Source organism: Eubalaena glacialis, chromosome 19 (assembly GCF_028564815.1).
Source record: "Eubalaena glacialis isolate mEubGla1 chromosome 19, mEubGla1.1.hap2.+ XY, whole genome shotgun sequence".
Lineage (NCBI taxonomy): Eukaryota > Metazoa > Chordata > Mammalia > Artiodactyla > Balaenidae > Eubalaena > Eubalaena glacialis.
The window spans coordinates 24,998,925-25,021,116 of NC_083734.1; the positions used below are offsets into that span (position 1 = coordinate 24,998,925).

General features: G+C 35.4%; 1 protein-coding gene and 1 pseudogene across 1 annotated transcript in view; one reads left to right on the forward strand and one right to left on the reverse strand.

Annotated features, from left to right (window-relative positions):
* BRIP1 (BRCA1 interacting helicase 1) overlaps positions 1-22,192 on the reverse strand; it is a 194,712-nt gene that overhangs the window by 92,084 nt on the left and 80,436 nt on the right. The window contains 4 exon segments of the mRNA XM_061175926.1: positions 7,047-7,208; positions 13,639-13,779; positions 13,908-14,073; positions 16,953-17,107. Coding sequence (XP_061031909.1) covers positions 7,047-7,208; positions 13,639-13,779; positions 13,908-14,073; positions 16,953-17,107 — 624 coding nt within the window.
* LOC133079997 (protein tyrosine phosphatase type IVA 1-like) lies at positions 9,489-10,008 on the forward strand (annotated as a pseudogene).

Consider the following 22,192-nt stretch of genomic DNA (forward strand, 5'->3'; position numbering starts at 1 on the left):
TGGCAAACAAAGTATGTGTCCTAGTCCCATTCCAGCTGCTATAACAAAGTGCCAGGAACTGGGTAGCTTATAAACAACAGAAATTTATCATTTACAGTTCTGAACACTGGAAAGTACAAGATCAAGGCACTGGCATGGTCATGTTTGGTGAGGGCCCTCTTCCTGGTTCATAGCGGGTACCTTCTCACTGTGTCCTCACATGGTAGAAAGGACAAGGAATCTCTCTGGAGCCTCTTTTGTAAGTCATTAATCCCATTCATGAGGACTCTATCCTCATGACATAAGCATCTCCCAAAGGCCCCACTTCCTAATGTCATCATCTTTGGGGGTTAGGATTTTAACATATGAAATTTGGGGGGAAACATCAGACTATACCAGTATGTAGACAGAAGAAGAGCCAAAAGTATCAATATTCCCATTCAAATATATTACTTACGCTAATGTCCTTACATATATAATAACTTCCTATGAAAAAAGCAAAGGGAATGCCACTTCTCTACATTGAAATTTAGCTTATATTTTCATAAAGTATGATATTACTCTCAGGAATTATATGTGCTTTTAATGCTTTGAGTATTAGGAGGACTAAAATACAAGATATAACTCAATTTAACACAAGAAAATATTATTAAAACTCAGAGCGACTCTAAAAACAAGAAAAAAATTTTTTTTCTACTCAAATACATGAAGTAAAAAGACGGCCAACAGGAGGCGGAGTCAAGATGGCAGACTAGCAGGATGCGGAGTTCACATCTCCTCATAACTAGGGCACCTACGAGGCACTGGTGGGGGATCTCAGAAACCTAAGGGGATGGGAGGAACCCCCACGCGACCAGGTAGGACATGGCGGGGAGGGAGGGGGGTGAAGTGCAGGCGAGACCAGACCGGTGCCTCTGAGGGGTAGCTGGGGCAGGGGAAGGGTTCCCATGCTAGGAAGGGCCCACTCACAGTGAGGAGATCAGCGGGGATGGTGAGAGACCTTTGAGAGATCAGAGGACTGGAAGGGAACGGGGCCAGCATTTCCACCTACCCACTCGGACCCCAGGGAGCCTGCTGGGGTCCTGGGCCTGAACCTCCACCCTCTGAGGCCCCCTCCAGCTGTGCTGAGTCCAAGCCCCGCCACCAACCCCCAGGACCTTTTCTGGCCACACTGGTCCTGAGCCTAAGCCCCACCCCCCACCTAAACTCCGCTCCCCAACAGCCAAAGCGTTTTCTGGGCACCCCTTTTATTTTTCCTGTTGTGGTTCTGTTTTGCCTAGTTATTGTTTCATTTATATCTTAATTTTTTCTAGTATATTTTTAACTTTTCCAATTTTATTTTATTTTTTATTCTTTCTTATTGTTCAGCTCTTTTTTTTTTTCCTGTGCCATGCAACTTGGAGAATCTTGGTTCCAGGCCGGGAGTCAGGCCTGAGCTCCTGTGATGGGAGCGTCGAGTCCGAACCACTGGACTAACAGGGAACCTCAGACCCCAGGGAATATTAATCAGAGTGAGGTCTCCCAGAGGTCCTCATCTTGGCTCCAAGACCCAGCTCTACCGAACTAACTACAAACTCCAGTGCTGGATGACTCAGACCAAACAACCAGCAAGACAAGAACACAACCCCACCCATCAAAAAAAATGAGATGACAAAAAAATATGTTAACAGATGAAGGAGCAAGATAAAAACCTACAAGACCAAATAAATTAAGAGGAAATAGGCAACCTATCTGAAAAAGAATTCAGAGTAATGATAGTAAAAATGATCCAATATCTTGGAAATAGAATGGAGGCACAGATTGAGAAAATACAAGAAGTGTTTAACAAGGTCCAAGAAGAACTAAAGAACAAACAATGATGAACAACACAATAACTGAAATGAAAAATACCCTAGAAGGAATCAATAGCAGAATAACTGAGGCTGAAGAACAAATAAGTGAGCTGGAAGACAGAACGGTGGAAATAACTGCCGAGGAGCAGAAAAAAAGAAAAAAGAATGAAAAGAAATGAGGATGGTCTCAGAGACCTCTAGGACAACATTAAACGCACTAACATTCGAATCCTAGGGGTCCCAGAAGAAGAGGAGAAAGACAAAGGGTCTGAGAAAATATTTGAAGAGATTGTGGTCGAAAACTTCCCTAACATGGGAAAGAAAATAGCCACCCAAGTTCAGGAAGTGCAGAGAGTCCCATACAGCATAAACCCAAGTAGAAACACACCAAGACACATAATAATCAAACGAACAAAAATTAAATTCAAAGAAAAAATATTAAAAGCAGCAAGGAAAAAGCAACAAATAATATACAAGGGAATCCCCATAAGGTTATCAGCTGATTTTTCAGCAGAAACTCTGCAGGCCAGAAGGGAGTGGCAGGACATATTTAAAGTGATGAAAGGGAAAAGACTACAACCAAGATTACTCTACCCAGCAAGGAACTCATTCAGATTCAACGGAGAAATCAAAATCTTCACAAACAAGCAAAAGCTAAGAGAATTCAGCACCCCCAAACGCTTTACAACAAATGCTAAAGGAACTTCTCTAGGCGGGAAACACAAGAGAAGAAAAAGACCCACAAAAAGAAACCCAGAACAATTAAGAAAATGGTAATAGGAACATACATATCGATAACTACCTTGAATGTAAATGGATTAAATGTCCAACCAAAAGACACAAACTGGCTGAATGGATACAGAAACAAGACTCATATATATGCTGTCTTACAAGAGACCCACTTCAGACCTAGGGATACATACAGACTGAAAGTGAGGGGATGGAAAAAGATATTCCATGCAACTGTAAATCAGAAGAAAGCTGCAGTAGCAACACTCATATTAGATAAAATAGACTTTAAAATAAAGACTGTTACAAAAGATAAGGAGGGGCACTACATAATGATTAAGGGATCAAACCAAGAAGAAGATACAACAATTACAAATATTTATGCACCCAACATAGGAGCACCTCAATATATAAGGCAAATGCTAACAGCCATAAAAGGGGAAATTGACAGTAACACAATAATAGTAGGGGACTTTAACACCCCACTTACACCAATGGACAGATCATCCAGACAGAAAATAAATAAGGAAACACAAGCTTTAAATGACACAACAGACCAGATAGATTTAATTGATATTGATAGGACATTCCACCCGAAAGCAGCAGAATACACTTTCTTCTCAAGTGCACACGGAACATTCTCTAGGATAGATCACATCTTGGGTCACAGATCAAGCCTTGGAAAATTTAAGAAAACTGAAATTGTATCAAGCATCTTTTCTGACCACGACGCTATGAGATTAGAAATCAACCCCAGGAAAAAAAACCCATAAATACATGGAGACTAAACAGTGCGCTGCTAAATAACCAAGAGATCACTGAAGAAATCAAAGAGGAATTTAAAAAAATACCTGGAAACAAATGACAATGAAAACACGACAACCCAAAACCTATGGGATGCAGCAAAAGCAGTTCTAAGAGGGAAGTTTATAGCAATTCAATCTCACCTCAAGAAACAAAAAAATCTCAAATAAACAATCTAATCTTACACCTAAAGCAACTCGAGAAAGAAGAACAAAAAATCCCCAAAGTTAGTAGAAGGAAAGAAATCATAAAGATCAGAGCAGAAATAAATGAAATAGAAACAAAGAAAACAGTAGCAAAGGTCCATAAAACTAAAAGTCAGCTCTTTGAGAAAATAAACAAAATTGATAAACCTTTAGCCAGACTCATCAAGAGAAAAAGGGAGAGGACTCAAATCAATAAAATTAGAAATGAAAAAGGAGAAATTACAACTGACACTGCAGAAATACAAAGGATTATAACAGACTACTACAAGCAACAATATGACAATAAAATGGACAACCTGGAAGAAATGGACAAATTCTTGGAAAGGTACAACCTTCCAAGACTGAACCAGGAAGAATTAGAAAATATAAACAGACAAATCACAAGTAATGAAATTGAAACTGTAATTAAAAATCTTTCAACAAACAAAAGTCCAGGAACAGATGCTTCACAGGTGAATTCTATCAAACATTTAGAGAAGACCTAACACCTATCCTTCTCAAACTCTTCCAAAAAATTGGAGAGGGGGGAACACTCTCAAACTCGTTCTACGAGGCCACCATCACCCTGATACCAAAACCAGACAAAAATATCACAAAAAAAGAAAATTACAGACCAATATCACTGATGAACATAGACGCAAAAATCCTGAACAAAATACTAGCAAACAGAATCCAACAACACATTAAAAGGATCATACACCATGATCAAGTGGGATTTATCCCAGGGATGTAAGGATTTTCAATATATGCAAATCAATCGATGTGATACACCATATTAACAAATTAGAGAATAAAAACTATATGATCATCTCAATAGATGCAGAAAAAGCTTTTGAGAAAATTCAATACCCATTTATGATAAAAACTCTCCAGAAAGTGGGCAAAGAGGGAACCTACCTCAACATAATAAAGGCCATATACAACAAACTCACAGTAAACATCATTCTCAATGGTGAAAAACTGAAAGCATTTCCTCTAAGATCAGGAACAAGACAAAGATGTCCACTCTCACCACTATGATTCAACATAGTTTTGGAAGTCCTAGCCATGGCAATCAGAGAAGAAAAAGAAATAAAAGGAATCCAGATTGGAAAAGAAGTAAAACTGTCACTGTTTGCAGATGATATGATACTATACATAGAAAACCCTAAAGATGCCACCAGAAAACTACTAGAGCTAATCAATGAATTTAGTAAAGTTGAGGGATACCAAGTTAATGCACAGAAATCTTCTGCATTCCTATACACTAACAACGAAAGATCAGAAAGAGAAATGAAGGAAACAATGCTATTTACGATCGCAACAAAAAGAATAAAATACCTAGGAATAAACCTACCTAAGGAGGCAAAAGACCTGTACTCAGAAAACTGTAAAACACTGATGAAAGAAATCAAAGATGACAGAAACAGATGGAGAGATATACCATGTTCTTGGATTGGAAGAATCAATACTGTGCAAATGACTATACTACCCAAAGCATTTTTCACAGAATTAGAACAAAAAATTTTACAATTTGTAGGGAAACAAAAGATCCCGAATAGCCAAAGCAATCTTGAGAAAGAAAAGAGGAGATGGAGGAATCAGGCTCCCTGTCTTCGGACTATACTACAAAGCTACAGTAATCAATACAGTATGGTATTGGCACAGAAACAGAAATATAGATCAATGGTACAGGATAGAAAGCCCAGAGATAAAAGCACGCACCTATGGTAACCTAACCTATGACAAAGGAGGCAAGGACATACAATGCAGAAAAGACAGCCTCTTCAATAAGTGGTGCTGGGAAAACAGGACAGCTATAGGTAAAAGAATGAAATTAGAACACTGCCTAACACCATACACAAAAATAAACTCAAAATGGATTAAAGACCTAAATGTAAGACCGGTCACTACAAAACTCTTAGGGGAAAACATAGGAAGAACACTCTATGACATAAATCATAGCAAGATCTTTTTTAATCCACCTCCTAGAGTAATGAAAATAAAAATAAAAGTAAACAAATGGGACCTAATTAAAAGCTTTTGCACAGCAAAGGAAACCATAAACAAGACAAAAAGACAACCCTCTGAATGGGAGAAAATATTTGCAAATGAAGCAACGGACAAAGGATTAATCTCCAAAATATACAAATAGCTCAGGCAGCTCAATATCAAAAAAACAAACAACCCAATCAAAAAATGGAAGGATGACCTAAATAGAGATTTCTCCAAAGAAGACATACAGATGGCCAAGAGGCACATGAAAAGATGCTCAACTTATTAGTAGAGAAATGCAAATCAAAACTACAATGAGGTATCACCTCACACAGGTCAGAATGGCCATCATCAAAAAATCTACAAACAATAAATGCTGGAGACGGTGTGGAGAAAAGGGAACTCTCTTGCACTGTTGGTGGGAATGTAACTGATACAGCCACTATGGAGAACAGTATGGAGGTTCCTTTAAAAACTAAAAATAGAACTACCATATGACCCAGCAGTCCCACAACTGGGCATATACTCTGAGAAAACCATAATTCAAAAAGTCACATGTACCCCAATGTTCACTGCAGCACTATTTACAATAGCCAGGACATGGAAACAACTTAAATTTCCATTGACAAATGAATGGATAAAGAAGATGTGGTACATATATATAATGGAATATTTATTACTCAGCCATAAAAAGCAACAAAACTGGGTCATTTGTAGAGATGTGTATGGACCTAGAGTTTGTCATACAGAGTGAAGTAAGTCAGAAAGAGAAAAACAAATATCATATATTAATGCATGTATGTGGAATCTAGGAAAACGGTACAGATGAACCTAGTTCGAGGGCAGGAATAGAGATGTAGATGTAGAGAATGGACATGTGGACACAGGGAGGGAAAGCAAGGGTGAGATGAACTGGGAGACTAGGTTTGACATAAATACACTACCATGTGTAAAATATTGGGTTGGGCCAACCTAATAGATAGCTAGTGAGAACCTCCGGTATAGCACAGGGAGCTCAACTCCATGCTCTGTGATGACCTAGATGGGTGGGATGGGGGGAAGTGGGTGGGAGGGAGGTCAAAGAGGGAGGGGATATATGTATACATATAGCTGATTCTCTTCATTGTACAGCAGAAATTAACACAACATTGTAAAGCAATTATACTCCAAAAAAAAACACGATGGGCAACAAAGAAAGTCTTATTCAGATTACTGAAACGTTCAAATAGTGTAATTTATCAAAGTGAAAATAATGCTTTTTCCTTTAACCATGAAAATATCAACCTGCCCCTAAGAATAAAAATCACATATACAAAAATAGCTCTCTTATATAACTAACACTGTTCGAAGACCTTTAGTCTTTCAGACTTTCAAGTAAAACAGTGGTAGAACAATCAGGCAGCATCTTAATAAACAAGTAAAATAATATATGAAGTTTAGGAAACTGTAATTCCCCTGCTGCTTGTGGTGATAATGCCACATGATCTTTTAAAGGCAAAAGAAAAAATAAATATTCCTTTACCTTGTAAGATGGCAGGAAACACAAAATTCCTTGGCTCACAGTCTGGCACACAGATAACACAAGTGCTCCCACTTCATCCTGGAACTCAAATGTTTCCGTGTGCTGGAAGGTAGCACAGAGATTGCGACCCTTGGGGCCTGACCCAATGGTGCCAACCCAAACCTAGAATGTAAATATGTCAGTATTAGAGTTATGCTTAAATGAGGCAGGCAAATTAGCATTTAATTTGGGAGCCTTAATTACGTGTATGTCAAAAAAAGATCAAGCAATGAGTTTAGAGAAAATTTACTTTTAAATTGTTGGGGATTTTTCCTATTATCTTTAATTAATTATATATAGATTTAATTTATGAAAGTTTTACTTTAGGCAGACCACTGAATTCTCTTAGGATGAAAGAAAAACAGGTTATATTTATGTATTTCCTCAATAGCTTTACAAAATTAAGCAGGTAACATTTTGTTAGATGATAGGAACAAATGAAATGAATAAATCAGAAATGAATCCAAAATAAGGGATGAGGGCTGGTACGATCTGCTATAGTTAAGTCTCTAAGATTCAATTATGACAGGAACTACTGTTTCACAGATTCCCTGATGCTCAAAGATCTATAGTCAGAAAATCAGACCCACCAAATTTTACAGTTATGTGCAATTCCTCTACATTCACATAGGTCTAGCCTTAGTATAGCTAATTTGACTAAAAGAAAGTACAAATTTTATTAGTATTCCAAAGACAATACAAACACTTCAGATTGTTGAAAAATGTAATAGTCTTATATTTGGAAATGATATACAAGATTAGGTACATCTTGCAAGATGACATCTGATGGATACCAGTTTAATCAACTTTAAACCAAATGATCAACTAGTAATAAGACAAACTGACAGTATGTGTTTCTTGATACGATACAATGGGAAGTAACAATATCACTTATATAGTATTCTTACCAAACACTTTAACTTGAATCTTATCATGAGAAAACAATCAGAAAAATCCAGATTATAAAATATTCCTAAGGACAACTGGTGACTTGAATTCTTTAAAAATGTCATGAAAGACAGAAAAAATGGGCAAGAAAACTATTTTAAGGACTAAAGAGACATGAACTGGTGCAGCCGCTATGGAAAACTGTATGGAGGTTCCTCAAAAAACTAAAAATAGAACTACCATATCATCCAGCAATTCCAATTCTGGAAGTATATCTGAAGAAAACAAAAACACTAATTTGAAAAGATACATGTACCCCAATATTCATAGTAGTGTTATTTCCAATAGCTAAAGATATGGAAGCAACCTAAATGTCCATCACAGATGAATGGATAAAGAAGATGTGGTATACACACACACACACACACACACACGCACACACAATGGAAGAGTACTCAGCCATAAAAAAGAATGAAATCTTGCCATTTGCAGCAACATGGATCGACCTGGAGGGTATTAGGCTAAGTGAAATAAGTCAGACAGAGAAAGACAAATACTGTATGTTATCACTTACATGTGGAATCTAAAAAATACAACACAAATGAATATAACAAAACAGAAAAGATTCCCAAATAGAACAAACTAGTGGTTACTAGTGGGGGGAAGGGCAAGATAGGGGTAGGGAATTAAGAGGTACAAACTACTATGTATAAAATAAATAAGCTACAAGGATATATTGTACCGCATAGGGATAATAGCCAATATTTTATAACTTTAAATGGATTTTTTATAATCTATAAAAACTTTGAATCACTATGTTGTACACCTGAAACTAATATTGTAAATCAACTACACTTCAGTCTAAAATAAGAAAGAAAAAAAAAAACTAGAGAGACTTGAAAACCAAATGCAATATATAATACTTGACTGGGTCCTGAATCAAGAATAAGAAAAATAAGCAGGTATAAAAGACACATTGGGAGCATTCGGTGCCCTGAGAGTGAAGCTACAAGAGTGGACCTTTCTTGGGATAACCAAACCTATGCCAAGAGAACAGGCTAGAGAGAGGCAGTTCTGTGGTGTTCTTGGTCACACATTTATGGAGTTTCTGAACGGCAGTGGAGACTACTGCCAGGCACAGCACGACCTCTATGCAGACAAGTGAACTGTAGAAATTCATTACTACTCCACCAAGAAGCCCCCATAAGAGTGGCTAACCTGGACAAAGAAGTGTTGAATTGAAACCCACAGAGCATTTTTTACAAGAGTTCTGACCTGGATGGGGTAAACCTCAGTGCACTTCCTTTCTATTGCCTCAGCATTACTGGATTGAAGAATTGCTGCTTCTTGTTAGGAGGTTCATTTCATTTCCCATTACTCCCAACTTCATACTCGAAAGCACTGAGAATTTCAAGTGGAGTATATTGAAGTAGACTCAGTTCCTTTGCATCATTTCTGTATTCAATTTTTAAAATTCTTTCATAACCCTATTGAGTGTTTTTTAACTAAATTAACATGGCTCGAATGAACCGCCCAGCTCCTGTGGAAGTCACTTACAAGAACATGAGATTTCTCATTACACACAATCCAACTAATGCAACCTTAAACAAATTTATAGAGGAACTTAATAAGTATGGTTACCACAATAGTAAGAGTATGTGAAACAACTTATGACACTACTCTTGTGGAGAAAGAAGGCATCCATGTTCTCGATTGGCCTTTTGATGATGGTGCACCACCATCTAACCAGATGGTTGATGACCGGTTAAGTCTTGTGAAAATTAAGTTTCATGAAGACCCTGGTTGTTGTATTGCCTTTCATTGTGTTGCAGGCCTTGGGAGAGGTCCAGTGCTTGTTGTCCTAGCATTAATTGAAGGTGGAATGAAATATGAAGATGCAGTACAGTTCATAAGACAAAAGTGGCATGGAGCTTTTAACAGCAAGCAACTTTTGTATTTGGAGAAGTATCGTCCTAAAATGTGGCCGTGCTTCAAAGACTCCAGTGGTCATAGAAACAACTGTTGCATTCAATAAAACTGGGGTGCCTGATGCCATTGCTTGGAAGTGGAACCTAGACAGACGGAATTTGTCGTACATGTTAGCCAGCACGTTGCCTTGGGAAAGTCTGATGAAACTTCCATAGGAGTGTCGAAAAGCAGTTTTACCAGGCCACAAGCCTGGCAGAATTGCAACCTCTACGTTTGGGTTATGATCAACCTACTTAGCCACTTAGCAAAGGATTCTTTCTGTTCAGCATTTAAAATGTGCTTATCGTTTGTACCAAATGACCTTTCCTGAAATCATGCAGTACTGAGTCATGTCTTTAAACCTGTTTCCATGCCAGAATCTTATCAATATATAAGAAATTTAGAAAGACTAGGTGCCAAAATACCCAGCACAATACTTGTATATTTTTAGTATGATATAGAACTAAAATCCCAGGAACTATGAAAACTCTGGACCTTATGTGGTTTATTCCTTCCAGCATTTCCAACATAGAAAGTAGGGCCTATGAGGTTATTTGCTCACGATATGTTTACATCTTCCACATTCATACCAGTATACATCAGATTTGCTTGTTTTTTTTTTTTAATTAACCAAGTCTTACAGTGATTATTTAATATCTTTCTATAAAACTCATTTTGTGCTGTTATAGAAAATCTGCATGGTACGGAAGCACATGTCTTTAATGTCTCCAGACAAAAAAGTCTTACAGTTAATTTTAATGTTTGCACTTTGGGGTGTAACTTACAGGGAGGGCCTGAAAAAAGAATGGGAGGGGGCTATTAAGTATTTTTAGTAAAATGTTGCCTTTGTCTTGTGCAGAACATGTAGAATATGTACTTTAATTTAGTAAATATTTTTTTAAAAGGTAGAAATACTTTGTTATTGTAGCTAAAACAATTCTTAATCATAAAATTTCTGAAATTCTTGTAATATTTTTTCAAACTTATCTGAAGTTGTTTACCAACTTATTTTTGTTTGAAGTGTGATTCCCAACCTCTCTTGCCAAAAAAAAAAAAAGTGGGTTTCTGCTAATGAATTGAGCAGACATTTAATGTTTTATGTCTTTTTTTTTTTAAACATCTTTATTGAAGTATAATTACTTTACAATGGTGTGTTAGTTTCTGCTTTATAACAAAGTGAATCAGTTATACATACACATATGTTCCCATATCTCTTCCCTCTTGCATCTCCCTTCCTCCCACCCTCCCTAGTTTTATGTCTTTTGAGCTGTGTAACTTAATATGTGGATACTTGACAATTTGTTTTATTATGTAATTGATAAAATGGTGATGAGTATTAACGTTAGCTCAACCATATATTTATACTGTCCCGGAACATGTGGTTATAGTTCTGTGGGAGAAATAATTTGTCAGTGTTCACCAGCTTGTAAAAATCTAGTGTGAGAGCTTAAACATTAAATGATGAAATGCATTTATCATCAAAAAAAAAAAAAAAGACACATTGGGAATATCTGGAAAAATATAGATTCTATTGTATCAATATTAAATTGCTTGGATACGATCATGATACTGTGGTTATGCAAGATTATGTACTTGTTCTTGGGAGAAACATGCTAAACTAATTAAGGGCAAGGTGTCACTATGTCTACAAATTACTTTCTAATACCATAACCAAAATTAATGTAATCATCAACATTTTGCAATATTACTCTTCTCTTCCTTTGTCTCATATATATACAGATGCAAAATGTTAAAAACTGATGAATCTAGGTTAAGGGTATAAAGATATTCACTATATTAATACTATTTTTTCCATTTTTCAAGTTATAATTTTTTAAATAAAAATTTGGGGTGATCAATGAATGAATGAACAAACAAAATGTGACACACACACACACACACAACTGGAATATTAGCCTTAAAAAGGAAGGAAATTCTGATTCATGTTACAACAAGGATGAACCTTGAAGACACCAGGCTAAGCAAAATAAACTAATCACAAAAACCTTGTGATTCCACTTACATGAGGTATTTAGAATAGTCAAATTCATAAAAACAAAAAGTGGAATGGTGGTTACCAGGGGCTGAGAGGAGGGGGGAATGGAGAATTGTTTAAGAATAGAATTTCAGTGTTGCTAGATGAAAAAGCTCTAGAGATTGGTTATATACAACAGTGTGAATATACTTAACAAAACTGAACTATACACTTAAAAATGGTTAAGATGGTAAATTTTACATGTGTTTTTTACCACAATTAAAATAAAAAATAAACTTTTTAAAAGTTGGGGGAAATATTATAACAGAATCCAGCTGAACTAGCATTATTATTATTGTTAATTATTATTTAGCGACATTACAGGTTAAACGGGCTTTTGTGCACTAGATTGAGAACATAGAACCTATAATAACATTCTTTTGAAAAAATACATTGCTGAATTTACTAATAACTTTCCATATATATTTGAACCTCTAAGGAAAATATCTTGAAAATGTGCAACATATATTTTTCCTTTGCTACTGCTTATAGCAATGTTTCTACACAGGAGCATTCTGGATTTTGGAAAGCACAATCCTTGGTTATATAGGAGTTGAGCATTCAAGGCTCTCACCTACTAAATGCCAGTAATTTCCAAAAATACTTCTTGGTTGAAAACTATAGCTCTTTATAAAGAACTAGAATTGTATTAGGCCCACAGGTGGTATTAAGCATGTAGCTAACCACTTTAAATTACTTCCTAAAAAGAAATAGCAGACTGACAAATGACAATTCAAACATTCTTAGGAAAATTAAAGTAACATTTACATGGTATTGTTACAAAAAATTAAAATCTGGGCTTCCCTGGTGGCACAGTGGTTAAGAATCTGCCTGCCAATGCAAGGGACAAAGGTTCGAGCCCTGGTCCAGGAAGATCCCACGTGCCGCAGAGCAACTAAGCCCGTGCGCCACAACTACTGAGCCTGTGCTCTAGAGCCCACAAGCCACAACTACTGAAGCCTGTGCACCTAGAGTCCATGCTCCACAACAAGAGAAGCCACGACAATGAGAAGCCTGCGCACCGCAACGGAGAAGCCCCCGCTCACCGCAACTAGAGAAGCCCACGCACAGCAACAACGACCCAACACAGCCAAAAATAAAAACAAACAAACGAATAAATAAATAAATAAATAATAAAATTAAAATCTTAAGTCACAGGACTCATAAGAATACTTTTAATTCATTTCAGATATTCAAACGTGCTGAACACTTGCTAACTAATACCAGGTATTAATCTAGGTGCAGTGGAAAGATGAGGATGTAAAAATTAGAATAAGGATATACCATAGTCTAATGGAAAAGAAAAACACAAATAATTAAGCAATCAGGAACTACAGTAAAAAAAAAAGTTGAATTTTTGTTTTCTTTTTAATTTTCATTAAAAAACTTAAAACTTATTTAAATAAGGAAATTGCAATACAGTCTTTGCCTTGAAAGTGTATATTTTTACTCACTGGGTTGAAGGAATGCTATTTATTGGTATTTCCTTTTGTTGACACTACCAAGTAGCTGACAAATTTTCCTTTATTCTAAAACTGAAATGTTGACTTTCCTATCAGGATTTGTTTTGCCAGTACTTCAGTTACCTTTTAATTTGTTTATAATTATACTGAGGTAAAAAGACTAAGAGCCTTCAAAAAAAAAACAACAAAAAAACCTAACCTGTGAGTTATTAATGACATGATTAGCCTCCAGTTGGATAGTAAATGTAACACCAAGTTCTGATGAAAAGGATTTCATTGGTGATAATGTCCCAGATGTCAAAACAATCGTCCAAACCTTGCCATTAATATCTGAAAAGGCCTAAAAGGAAACAACATTAGATACATAAAATCATCTTTAAAACAGTCAAAAAAAAGTCAAGCACATTTATTTAATTGTTGGTATTGAGCAAGAAGACAGAATTCTCATTTACAGCATGATATGCTTACCACAGCTGGATTTAAGCACCAAAAATTCAGCACATGAACTGCTGTTTTCTGTTGTAAACGTTTCTTATTTTTTGGTAGAACCAGGAACCCATTTTTATCTGAAGTATCAGTCTGATTTATCCAAGAGTAAGTCTGTTGAATAGCGACTTTATAATCATCTGCAAATCTAAATGAAAATAAAATGGGACTTTAATGGGAAAATTTTAGATAACATTGTCCCCCACCAACAACCCACACCACTAAATTCAGTAATCCTGATAGAAATAAGGCATTAAACCTTAGAGTCAGTCCCCCCTTATAGAGGTTAGATATCACTTAAATATCACCCTTTATCACTTCCCATCCCTATGTTCAAACATTACATAAATCATGGCAGAGCCAGAATTAAAATGCAAGCCTCCTAACTCCTAGTTCAGAGCTCTTTGCATTCTATGTTACATCATTAATTATAAAATAGTTAACAGTATTATTGTTAAAGAAACTAAAAAGTGGGTTAAACTTTTTTATTGCATGAGAAAACAGAAAGATAATTTTTACTGAAAGTTTAGGAAACTAATTTTTAAGTTCCTTTAAAATGTGGATCTCAGTCTTCATCTATTTTTTTTTAAATTAATTTATTTATTTCTTTTTTTTGGCTATGTTGGGTCTTCGTTTCTGTGCGCGGGCTTTCTCTAGTTGTGGCGAGCGGGGGCCACTCTTCATCGCGGTGCGCGGGCCTCTCACTATCGCGGCCTCTCTTGTTGCGGAGCACAGGCTCCAGACGCGCAGGCTCAGTAGTTGTGGCTCACGGGCTTTGTTGCTCCGCGGCACGTGGGATCTTCCCAGACCAGGGCTCGAACCCGTGTCCCCTGTATTGGCAGGCAGACTCTCAACCACTGCGCCACCAGGGAAGCCCAGTCTTCATCTATTTTTAATGAAAGTACTAAACCAGATGATCTCCGTGATCCCATCCAGCTTATAATTTCTCTCAATAAGAGGCTATAAACACTTAAGCTTAAACAGAATAAAATTTGGTATTCTCTACCATGTCCTCACAGTAATACTGACTGTTAATTTTACCCTTAGAGAGATCAGAGTTCAAAGTTCAAGTCAGGAACCCTGCACTATGTGGAGGGAATTTTATAAAAATACTGGGAGCTAAAAACTATAAAACTCTCAGAAGAAAACATAGGGGAAAATCTTCATGACATCATATTTGGCTATGTTCAATGGATCCCAAAAGCACAAGCAATAAAAGAAAAAAAAATCGATAAATTGGACTGCATCAAAATTTCAAAACTTTTGTGCATCGAAGAATACTATCAAGAGAGTGAAAAGAGAACCCACAGAATGGGAGAAAATATTTGTAAAGCAAATATCTGATAAAAGATTAATATGCAGAATAACTCCTACAACTCAACAACAAAACCCCCATTCAAAAATGGACAAAGGACTTGAGTAGACACTTCTCCAATGAAGATATAGAAATGGACAATAAGCACATGAAAAGATGCTCAACATCTCTAGTCATTAGGGAAGTGTAAATCAAAACCATAAGGAGGGCTTCCCTGGTGGCGCGGTGGTTAAGAATCCGCCTGCCAATGCAGGGGACACGGGTTCGAGCCCTGGTCCGGGAAGATCCCATATGCTTCAGAGCAACTAAGCCCGTGTGCCACAACTACTGAGCCTGTGCTCTAGAGCCCGTGAGCCACAACTACTGAAGCCCATGTGCCACAACTACTGAGCCTGCGCTCTAGAGCCCAGGAGCCACAACTACTGAAGCCCGCGCGCCTGGAGGCTGTGCTCCGCAACGAGAGAAGCCACCGCAATGAGAAGCCCGCGCACCGCAACAAAGAGTAGCCCCCGCTCGCTGCAACTAGAGAAAAGCCCATGCGCAGCAACGAAGACCCAATGCAGCCAAAAATAAATAAATTAATTAAAAAAAAAAACAAAACCATAAGGAGATACCACTTTATACCCATTAGGATGGCTATGATCCAAAAAACAAAAAATAACAAGTATTGGCAAGGATGTAGAGAAATTGGGAACTCTTGTGCATAACTATGTGAATCTAGAATGTGCAGCTGCTATGAAAAATAGCACGCTGGCTCCTCAAAGAGTTAAATACAGAATTACCATATAATCCTGCAATTCTACTGCTAGGTATGTACCCAGAAGAACTGAAAGCAGGGACTCAAACAGATACTAGTACATCAATGTTCACTGCATGATTCACAATAGGCAAAAGCTAGAAACAATACAAATGTCTATCAATGTAAGAATGGATAAACAAAACGTGGTATATACACACATGGAATATTATTCAGCCATAAAAAGGAATGACATATTTTACAACATGGATTTAACCTTGAAAACATTAGATTGTATGATTCCACTTATATGAGACACCCAGAAAGGGCAAATCCATAGAGATGAAAGTAGGATAGAGGTTACCAAAGGCTGTGGTGAGAGGGAAATGGAAGATACTGTTTCATGGGTATAGAGTTCCTGTTTGGGATGATGAAAAAGTTCTAGAAATTGACAGTGGTTGTAGTTGTACAACAATGTGAACATACTTAATGCTATTAAAATGTACACTTAAAAATGGTAAATTTTATATTGTGTATATTTTACCATAAAAAAACACTTAAAAAAATACTGGAACCAGGTAGTTCTATAACTTAAGGAGTAGTGTATGGGGAGTTGACTGCTTTTCATTTCCCACATTTCATTAAATAGAGGATTTACAGAATAAGAAAGACTTTCTGACACTGGAAGAAACATATCTAGATTATACTTAAAAGAAAACTTAAATTTAGTCTTAGAGGACTTTAATGCTGAATTAATTAATTGTATTTATTTACTGGTTTCAATACTCATTTTCATTAATAAAAAATAACATCAATTGACTGAGTCTGTGCCAGTAAGTAAGAGCAATATTTATACCACTTGTTTATCACTATCCCATGTACTCATATAAAATTAGTAGGTATGAAACACATGCTAGCACTCAATAAGGCTAATATTTTTAAGAGGAAGAATACAGACCAGATTATCTTCACTTACCTGCTATTTTGCCTAAAAAGATAGTCAAGCACCATAAAAAGTCCTTTGAGCATTATTTGAGTTGAAGCACTAATAATAGGTACTTCTATTGCCTCCTCTTTACCATGAACTGATGAGACTTTTTCTTCTTTTTGAAGGATAGCAGAAAAATGTCCCTATAAGGAATTACCATATTAAGTGTACCGGGGGGGGGGGTGGAAAGAGGGGGAAAACAAAATTCTTAAAACTGTAATAAAACCCAAATGAAATATACATTGAAATTTTAGTCAAACATTAATACACAAATGCTAACAATATATTTTGAATTCCCATATATTCTCAAATTCTCTTCAAAGACTTATTTAAATAAGAAGTTACACATTTAGGAAGTTCATTACTTCTTCAGGCAATTAGGGTTTTATTCAGTGCCCTTCAAAAGCAATGAACTAAATAAAAATGTACCAAATAGTTTTTAAAAAGCTTAAAAGATTTGATATTCCACTTAAATGCCTGAATTATTTCCAGGGAGTACGCTGATGCTGAGAATAATATGACTATGTGACAAGCAAAAGTAAAAGAACAACTCAAAGAAAGAATACATGCTAGATACAAAATGTATGCTAACTGGCTGATTAGTTTTTACATGGCTCGTAAGCTTAAACACAAATAGAAGTGTGGACATTAAGACAAAATAATAAAACAGAAAAGTATGTTTTCCCAGATTGTGAAACAGAAAACCCTGAATATTGAAGCAATAAAAGATACTGGTGATAACTCTGATGTTTGACAATAAAATGTGTGTTCAGTGAAAATAAAATGGGGAAATAGTTAAGATAAATAAGACAGATTAAATTTCAATATTCAGATATATTGTGAAATAATAGACATTTAAAAAAGTAAAATTAGTCTCCACTGAACAAAACTTCAAAGGATTCAAATATATTTTTCAAAAAGAAACAAGAACAAAAAAGACAACATGAACTTAGAAAAACATTCGGCACTACAAATTATTAATGATATTAATGAAAAACAAGAATTAAATTGTTCTTTTTAAAAAATCAAGTTCCCTGAGAAACACCTTACAGGAAGGCTACTATTCCTCTCCAACACTGGCAGACAACTGGCAATTTACTCTGTAAAACTACAGAACTTCTGAACTCCTGAAGGTAAGGCACTGAAATAAAAACAACAGGACTGAATGACATTCTACATATTGAACCATGAGACAACTCCAAGGCTACTTCTGGCTAGGTTACCTAAACAATGACAGCTGAGTTTATAGACAAATAGAAAACTAACCAAATGGGGAAACACACACATAGACACAGACAGGTAATTATTACTTCATAGAAACCTAGAGTTGTATTAAAAATTTAATCAAGTAAGTTACATGAGATGACTATCATAAACTATGATAATATATACACATAATGATATGCACACTGAATAGTAATATAAATATGCTGAGAAAATGGAGAGTGAAGAAAGGGAAAGAAGGAGGGAGGAAAAGGAGAAAGGGAGGGACAGAGAGGAAAAGAGAGGGTGAGTATGAGAGTGTGTGTGTGTGTGTGCATGTGTGCGTGCGTGTGCGTGTGTGTGTGTGAGAGAGAGAGAGAGAAAAGTGTGTGTGTGTAAAGGAGCTAAATCATCATCATACTTAATAGGAAGTCAATATCAAAAATTGAAAACTCGAAAGTAGCAGAATCCACATGTTATTTAGAAAATTGGGGTTAAATATCAGAGGAAGCCACTATAGGAGTTAAAAGAGCCACCGAGAATGAAAATTGGGACAGAGGAGTGGCGCAAATGAATGCTTTTCTTGATAGTAGTAACTGACTTTTAAATTATGTTCATACGTTGCTGTGGTAAAATTAACCTGTAAAAAATTTAATAATCACAATGATGAATTTCTTAAGATCAAAGGAAATTTCCTTAACCTAATTTTAAAAATAACTAAAAATCCTACAGCATCTACGGAATGAGAAAAAGTATTTGCAAATCATATATCCAATACATTGTTCATATCCAGAATACATAAAGAACTTACAGTCAACAATAAAAGACAACACAATTTCAAAATGGGCAAAGGATTTGAATATAGATTTCTCCAAAGAAGATATATAAATGGACAATAAGCAGTTGAAAAAATGCTTGGCATTATGAGTCATTAGGGAAATGAAAATCAAATCACATGAAATACCACTTCATTCCCCCTGGGAAGATTATAATAAAAAAGAGATAATAACAAGTGTTGGTGAGGATGTGGAAGAAATTAGAATCCTCATACATTATTGATGGAATTGTAAAATGGTACAGCCCCTTTGGAAAAGTTTGGCAGTTCCTCAAAATGTTAAACATAGAGTTACCATATGGACCAGCAATTCTATTCTTAAGTATATACCCAAGAGAATTGAAAATACATATCCACACAAAAATCTGTCTATGAATGGTCATAGCTGCATTGTTTATAACAGCCAAAAAGTAGAAACAACTGATAATGGATAAATAAAATACAGTATATTCATAAAATATAATATTATTTGGTAATAAAAAGGAATGAAGTATTAACAGATGAACCCACAACATAGATGAACCTTGAGAACATTATGCAAAGTGAAAGAAGGCAGTCACAAAACACCACATATCATGTTTCCATTAACATAAAATGTCCAGAATAGGTAGATCCACAGAAACAGAAAGTAGATTAGTGGTTTCCAGGATCTGGGGTAGGAGGAAATGGGAGTGACTAATTGCTAATGGGTACAAGGTTTCTTTCTGAGGTGATAAAAATGTTGTGAAATTAGACAGCAGTGGTAGTTGCACAACTCTATGACTACACGGAAAACCACTGAATTGTATACTCTAAAAAGGTAAATTTCATGGCATGTGAATTGTATCTCAAACTGTTAAAAAAAAATTTTTTTTTTAAATACAGCAGACATATTGCTAAATGGTGTAATACTAGTAATACAGTCCTTTTAAAGTAAGCAACAAGATCAGGATGTCTTTTTACTGTGATGAACCATGTACTGAAAGTTTAAGCTAATAAAGTAAGAAATGAATAAAATGTGAAGGAAATGGAAAGAAAGAAAATAGTCATATTCATAGACAGGATGACTGTCTACATAGAAAATTTAATAATCTATAGATGAACCTATAGGATAGTCCAACAAAGTGATTATAAGAATCAACTACCATCCTTATACACCAATAACAATAAGAAAACGCAATTTTTGAATTATACCATTTGAAAAAGAAACAAACTTTAACTTACTCAGGAATAAATCTAACCAAAAGTACCTAAGACTTTCAAAAATTATAAAATTTTATTGAAAGATATATAGAAAGAGATAATAAATCATTAGAATTCTATCTTGTTCATGAATAGAAAAACTTCATATTGTAAAGTCAATTCTCTCTAAATTAATCCATAAATTGAATGCAATTCCAGTCAAAATTCCAACAGAATTGTTCATAGAAATTTATAAGCTAGTCTAAAATTCAGATGGCAGAGTAAGGCGAAGAACAGCCAGGATCATTCCAAAGGAAAACTATGTGAGGAGATATGCCCTACCATGCATCAGCATTTTTCTAATGCTACAGTGATTAACAATAGGATAACTTAGAGAGACAGAATCAAAGAACACAATAGAGTCCAGAAATAAGCTTATACATAAACGAAAATCAGATATGTGGCATTACAAATCAGAGTGAAGTGGATGGATAATTTAGTAAATGATGCTGAGAAAATCCATACAGGAAATAAAATGGATTACATATCTCACAACATAAACAAAAATGAATCCCAGGCTGATTGAAAACATTTATTAAAAAAAACTTTAACACTTTTAGAAGAAAATGTTGCATAGCGTAAGAAAAGCTTGCTTAAACTCAAATATCACAATTCATAAAAGAAAAAACAATAATACATTTGAATGCACTAAAATTAAAAAACTTATAAAAAACCACCATAAACAAACCATAGATACAAGAATATACATGCAATACAATAAGCAACAAAGAATTAATATTTACCATATATAATGGAAACAATCAGAGATACATACAAATATATATTTTCAAGGATGTTCATATCAGAACCTTTTCTTATTCTGGGAAAACTGACAACAACCTGTATTTCAACTGCCAGATTAGTCAAATAATTTAGAATATGTGCACTCACAAAAACGCTGCACTGCAACTAAAAATCATGCAAAAGAATTTCTATTAAAATAGGGAAGTACTCATATTACTGAATGAAGAGGTAAAAATAAATATGTATCATGTCAAAAATTTATGTTAAGCGAATATATGCATAGAAGAAGACATAGGTAGACACAAACCTAAAAGTTAATAATAATCATTTTTAAGTTTACGAGTTTTTTTTTCCCTCTGTACCTTTCTGTATTTTCCAAGATTTTTCCTTTGACATATATTTTATTTGTACATTTTTTATAGAGTGCACTAATCTTAAGTGTACAGGTCACTAAACACAAGCACATACACACACACACACACGCACACACTTGTGTGTGATTTTAAATCAGGATTCAAAACATTCCTCAAATCCCAGAAAGTTCCCTTGTGTCCCTTCTCAGCCCAAACTACTCCTTACCCCTGCACAGTGGTAACCAGTATTCTGACTTCTATTAGCATAATTATGTTTGTCTGTTCTTAAATTTCATAAAAATGAAATCATACAGTTTGTACTCTTTTGTGCTGGTTTCTCTTATGCAACTTTATGTCTGTAAGATTCATTCATATGGTTGTGGTGGCAGTGGTTCATTTTGTAAATTGCAGTATAGTAGTCTACTGTATGAATATCCCACAATTTATTTAACCCATTTTACTGTTGATATGAAAAGTCTTTAGAATGCAAAAAGTTTATGCAAAAAAATGAAAAAGTGTTATATGAAAAATTACTTATGATACATTGCACTTTAAAAATTCAGGGCAAAAATTATAAGTACAGTCTGATTAAAATATATTTTTAATACTCATATGCCCATAATGCTAGTTCATGTTAGCAAAAGTTCTTACCTTTTTTGATTCAAAAACCTCTTTAAAACTATATGAGGAAAACTATAAAACTCTGATAAAAGAAATCAAAGATCTAAATAAATGGAGAGATACTCCATGTTCATGGATAAGAACACTCAATATTGTTCAGATGTCAGTTCTTCCCAGATGGATTTACAGATTTAATGCAGTCCCAATCAAAATCCCACCAAGTTACTTGGTGGATACTGACAAACTGATTC